The 5,142-nt window shown below is 29.6% G+C and overlaps 2 protein-coding genes and 1 long non-coding RNA gene across 5 annotated transcripts in view; 1 reads left to right on the top strand and 2 right to left on the bottom strand.

The window, feature by feature from the left end:
- Positions 1 to 369, bottom strand: part of LOC122515545 (ADP-ribosylation factor 6) — a gene marked incomplete at its 3' end in the record, with an annotated part of 2,127 nt that extends 1,758 nt beyond the window's left edge. For both annotated transcript variants that reach the window (XM_043632944.1, XM_043632945.1), the window contains 1 exon segment: positions 157 to 369.
- A 1,498-nt stretch (positions 370 to 1,867) lies between these two features.
- Positions 1,868 to 2,350, bottom strand: LOC122515547. The gene is made up of 2 exons (XR_006303303.1): positions 2,259 to 2,350; positions 1,868 to 2,066 (listed from the first exon to the last, which is right to left on the bottom strand). It is a non-coding gene; the product is annotated as an uncharacterized LOC122515547 (long non-coding RNA).
- LOC122515544 (UDP-N-acetylhexosamine pyrophosphorylase) lies at positions 2,334 to 4,740 on the top strand. 2 transcript variants are annotated; one of them, XM_043632943.1, is made up of 4 exons: positions 2,334 to 2,416; positions 2,660 to 3,179; positions 3,268 to 3,664; positions 3,745 to 4,740. In XM_043632943.1, the coding sequence occupies exons 2-4, from the start codon at positions 2,704 to 2,706 to the stop codon at positions 4,282 to 4,284; spliced, it is 1,413 nt and encodes a 470-aa protein (XP_043488878.1). In that variant the 5' UTR covers positions 2,334 to 2,416; positions 2,660 to 2,703; the 3' UTR covers positions 4,285 to 4,740. The 2 variants fall into 2 exon arrangements, with proteins under 2 accessions (XP_043488878.1, XP_043488876.1); XM_043632941.1 differs by having other exon boundaries at positions 2,342 to 2,433.
- Positions 4,741 to 5,142: the final 402 nt, after the last annotated feature.

Genomic DNA, 5,142 nt, shown 5'->3' with positions numbered 1-5,142 from the left:
TCTTTTTTTAAGATCAATTAACACGTTAGAGTCAATTTATGAACTATGCACACACATATGTATATATATATATTCATACATACATATATGCATACATACACATAGATATGTAATAAATGTTATATTTTCCTAGTGAATGAAATAATAATAACTTACCGTAAAACATTTACAAAGATCGATTGTTTTATCGGCACATTGGTACATCACAACACGACACTGCACATAACTTTGTTATTAGAGTCTTTATTATAGTGCAGTAACATTACCAAAAACGTTATTTAGGCACTAAGAACATGATGATGCTACCCGCAAGTTCCAAGCAACACACGCGTGCAACTTGAAAGAATACGCAACTTCAGCTTCTAATACTAAATGCATATATATATGTGTATGTGTATGTACGTGTTATATATATGTATGTATTTATATGTATTACTTATACATATACGCTATATGATAAATATATATTTGTATTGTATACTAATTTTATATAAAATTCTAGGAACTATATGCAATTATACTAATATACTAATTTTAATGTTTATATATTAAAATTAATAATGGCGAATTTTTTGATTGCATATTCAAATTTTGTTTCTTTTTTTTTTTTAATTCTTTCATTCATTTGTAATTTATTTTTAATTATTTTAATATATGTGCCGTGTGTATAGGTGTGTATTATTTGCGTGTATTAATTGAAAGTTTCTTTGAGAAATGAAATGGGCGTGGAACGAACGACTAAACGAATAATTGATTAACTATGTGTGTGTGTTACGGTTAAGTTTATTCTTTTTGAAAGTTCTTTCAATTTTTTTTTTTTAAGAGATAGTTTTTTTTTATATTATTTTTTTTTTTTTTTTAGGGGGTTTTATTCGTTCGATATAGGTAGTTTTATGGGTTTTTTTTTGTTTGAATTTTAGGTATTTTCGTTGAGAGATATTGTTTAGAATGTTTCATTCAGTTTTGGTTATTACCGATGGTAAAATCGCATGGGAAAATTCTCATGGCGACATCTGATTTATATTCCTAAAAATAGTATGTACAAATTTTTTTGATTGAATTTATTTTATAGTATTTATTAAGTCGATACGCGTTACAAGTCAGTTAACATTTAAGGTAAATTTTTTCTAATAACATTAAGCATTTATTTAAATACTTTTGTTTAGTTGCAACGAATAAATAACGGTAAATATATTAACGTGTAAATACCGTTACAAAATGTTAACCGTTATGTGTAAAAAAAGAAATTGATTTCGAAATATTTTGGGTTAAGAAAACATCACGTAAGAAGCGATAACAAAATTTGCATTGTCATATATTAACGAAGTTAAAGAATTTGCAAATATAGCTTAAACATTTTTAATATTTGTATAGAATTTGATATCACAATTGATAGATAACATTATTTTAACTCATAAATTATTCTCGATAAAAAGAAGAACAATATCTTGTAAGCAATTTTGTTGTCAGAGAAATTTTAAAAAGTTTCAAAAATATGATATAATTAATCGTTAAATTATGAACAATATATCTGGTTTTATTTTAATTATAAATTTATATAATAATTACAATGCATCACACCATCAATTATATTAATTATTATTTTTTTTACAGGTCAGTCATCAAACTACAATTGAATTGCATAATTGCAGTTTAAAATTTTCCCGCCAGTGTTATTAGTTCGAATTTCATCCACGCGAGGCGCTTAAGTCGTGCATATTTTGAAAGGTAACGAGCAATCTTAATTGGTGCATATGCGCATGCGAATTACACATACATAACATACAACATGACATGTATATAATACATATTGTTAGTACCTAACGACGTCCTAATACAATGTGAGGTTTGATTAATCGATTGTATGTTTTTCGTAATATTTTCATTGGAGTATATATACATTTCTAAAATAAACTCTGTATAGTAACGTCGTTCTATTATTTTACAGGTTTCCTCAAGGATAAAGGTCGCATTCCTGCATTTCAATTCCCCAGCCTTTCACCTTTCACTTTGATCGTTTATCCTTTTCTTTTTTTCTCGGCACAGGTAAGACGCCATATTTAAAACTGCAGAAAATTCAAATATTTAATTAATAATAATAATAAAATGATAGTAGAAAATAATACAAAATCTTACGAGCGTATAAATGTTAATTTATTTTTGTTTTTTTTTCTTTTGGTTTCATCTATGAAAAAGTATATAAAAATAGTATAAAAAAGATGATGAGAAAAAGGTGACTTCTGGAAATGTCAACTTACCTATCCTCAATGTGGTAAATGTGAAAGAACATTACAAGAAGATATGCTGAGAAGAAAAAAGAGAATTATATACGTGCCCGGATGGTTGGAGGGGCGGACAGACATCGATAAGAGAAATCGAATCAAGCTTCTTGCTACGTGGAATTGTGAAAGTAAAGGTGTTGTGTCGAGTTAGGTTAGGTTTTAATGGACAAGTTTTCTGTTCTTGCTTGCTCTTCCTGTTGTTGCATACCTGTTGCTCTCGCACGTTCGTTTCGTTTACTTTATCGACACTTATACATACACACATATATGCGTGCGCGTGTTCTCTTTATATTTCCTGTTAAAAAGTTTTATTATCAACCGTTTGATAAAATTTATAACAGATAATACTTAAGAGATAACGGTATTCCATTGTACAGAAATCATTCCTTAGTGTCAAACTAAAATTATCCTTTCGACAATCATGGAGAATTTAAAAAGTCAATTAATGGAACACGGTCAGGAACATCTGTTACGATATTGGAATGAATTGTCGAAGGAAGAAAAAGACGCATTGGAGAGAGATATTTCAGATTTAAATTTAATCGAATTAACTTCTTATTTCGACAAAGCTACCGCTTCCTTAGCTGCTGTTAATAATAAATTGGACAATAAAATTAAACCTATACCGGATAGTAAGATTGTTTTCGCTAAAGCGTGTACCAATGAAGAAATACAAAATTATCGTTCCTTGGGATTGAAAGAAGTCGCAGATGGACGAGTTGCAGTTTTGTTGTTAGCCGGTGGACAAGGTACTCGTTTGGGTGTCACCTTTCCTAAAGGTATGTTCGAAGTTGGATTGCCATCCCACAAAACTTTGTTTCAATTGCAAGCTGAAAGAATACGCAGATTGGAAATTTTGGCAGAGGAATATTGTGGGAAAAAAGGCGAAATATTATGGTAGATATTATATTTAAATTTATCGTACATTTATTTCAATTACTTTATTGATATATACGTGTATTATTTTTAATAATTATTAAATCAGGTATATCATGACCAGCGAAGCTACGCACGATTCCACCCTAAATTATCTTAAAGAGAATCATTATTTTGGTTTAAATGAAAATAATGTAAAGGCCTTCAAACAAGGTATGATACCTTGTTTCACTTTAGATGGAAAAATAATTTTAGACGAGAAATATAAGATATCCAGAGCGCCTGACGGTAATGGTGGATTGTACAAAGCATTGAAACTCGAAGGTATTTTAGATGACATGGTAGAACGCAGTATTCGTAGTGTTCACGTACATTCCGTAGATAATATCTTAGTAAAGGTCGCAGATCCTATTTTTTTGGGATATTGTTTATCCGTTGAAACGGATTGCGGTGTTAAAGTTATAGAAAAATCTTCACCGTCTGAACCAGTGGGGGTTGTTTGTAAGGTACATAAAAATAAGGACAATTTTTGTCATAAATGTTATTTATATCTTTTTACTAACATTTTAATTATTTTCTGTTTCAGGTCGAGGATCATTATCAAGTCGTTGAATACAGCGAAATATCGAAGGAAACAGTGGAACTAAGAAGAGACGACGGTAGACTGGTCTTCAATGCTGCCAATATTTGTAATCATTATTTTACTGTAGATTTCTTATTGGAGCTCGGTGAGAAGCACGAGTCATGTGTGGATTTGCACGGTGCCAAGAAGAAGATTCCATACATCGACGAGAATGGAAAGAGATGCACTCCGACGAGTCCTAATGGTATTAAAATTGAAAAGTTTGTTTTCGATGTATTTAAGTTCGCAAAAAATTTTGCCGCTTGGCAAGGAGTGCGCGAGGAAGAATTTAGTCCCCTTAAGAATTCAGATTCAGCTAAACAGGATTGTCCGTCAACTGCGCGTCACGATTTACTTAAACTCCACAAAAAGTGGTTGTTGAATGCAGGCGCTGAAAAAGTTAATGGCGATGTAGAAGTGTCACCTTTGCTTTCATATGCTGGAGAAAATTTAAACGATACCGCGCAGGGCCAATCCTTCGAAGGACCTTTTATTGTCGAATAGATTTATCGAATTTTCAGCAGATCGCGTTGAATAAGATCTTTTTATATTTAATTGATCATCACTTAAAACGAATATAAGATATTTGTATTTTTTCAGTATTTCAGTTTCTCTTTATTTAGAGAAGAAGATGAAGAATAGATAAATATTTAATTTTAAAAAATGAAATCACAATCTTATACAGTACAACGTTATTGGACGTAATTGAATCTTAATTGAACGTATGACGATCGCAATATAAAGTTAAGTGGTTCTTGCATTTTTATCATTAGATTATTGATCGTTCACAATGATGCACATCCAATGCTGTGATTTCATGCAAGATAAGAGAATTCATTTCTTTTTTTTTTATTGGCTTAACTATCTTAAGCAGCGTGCGAATTTTTCTACAGAAACGTGTAAATTGCGATGTAGTCGATTATCAAGATCAATCAAGATACAGTATCATATAAATATCAACAAAAATGGTATTTATTATATATATATCCATTGAAATATATAGATATATCTTTTTAATGAATGCAACATGATTGCTTATAGAGATGCGATATAATATATAATATAATTTTAATGTGTTAATAATTATATTGTTAATAATATCAATCTTTTGAATTTCGTTTTTACCAATATTGATATTATAATGGTCACTGTTTTATCAATAATACGATGATCATCGTTTTATCGGTTTTACGCTGGTTACCGTATTATTATCGATAAAGTAGATCACTGTTAATGATTAAATATTTGAAATATATTAAATAATATGGACATTAGAAATAATTTTAAAGATTTTTATTTTTATTCTTTTTTTTTAATTTTCATTCATCTACAAGATAATTATTTATGAAATTGCGTTATATA

The sequence above is a fragment of the Polistes fuscatus genome, unplaced genomic scaffold, assembly GCF_010416935.1.
Source record: "Polistes fuscatus isolate 324 unplaced genomic scaffold, CU_Pfus_HIC Scaffold18, whole genome shotgun sequence".
Taxonomy (NCBI): Eukaryota; Metazoa; Arthropoda; class Insecta; order Hymenoptera; family Vespidae; genus Polistes; species Polistes fuscatus.
Note: the sequence above shows the minus strand (reverse complement) of the source record. Positions and strands in the feature narration are given on the sequence as shown.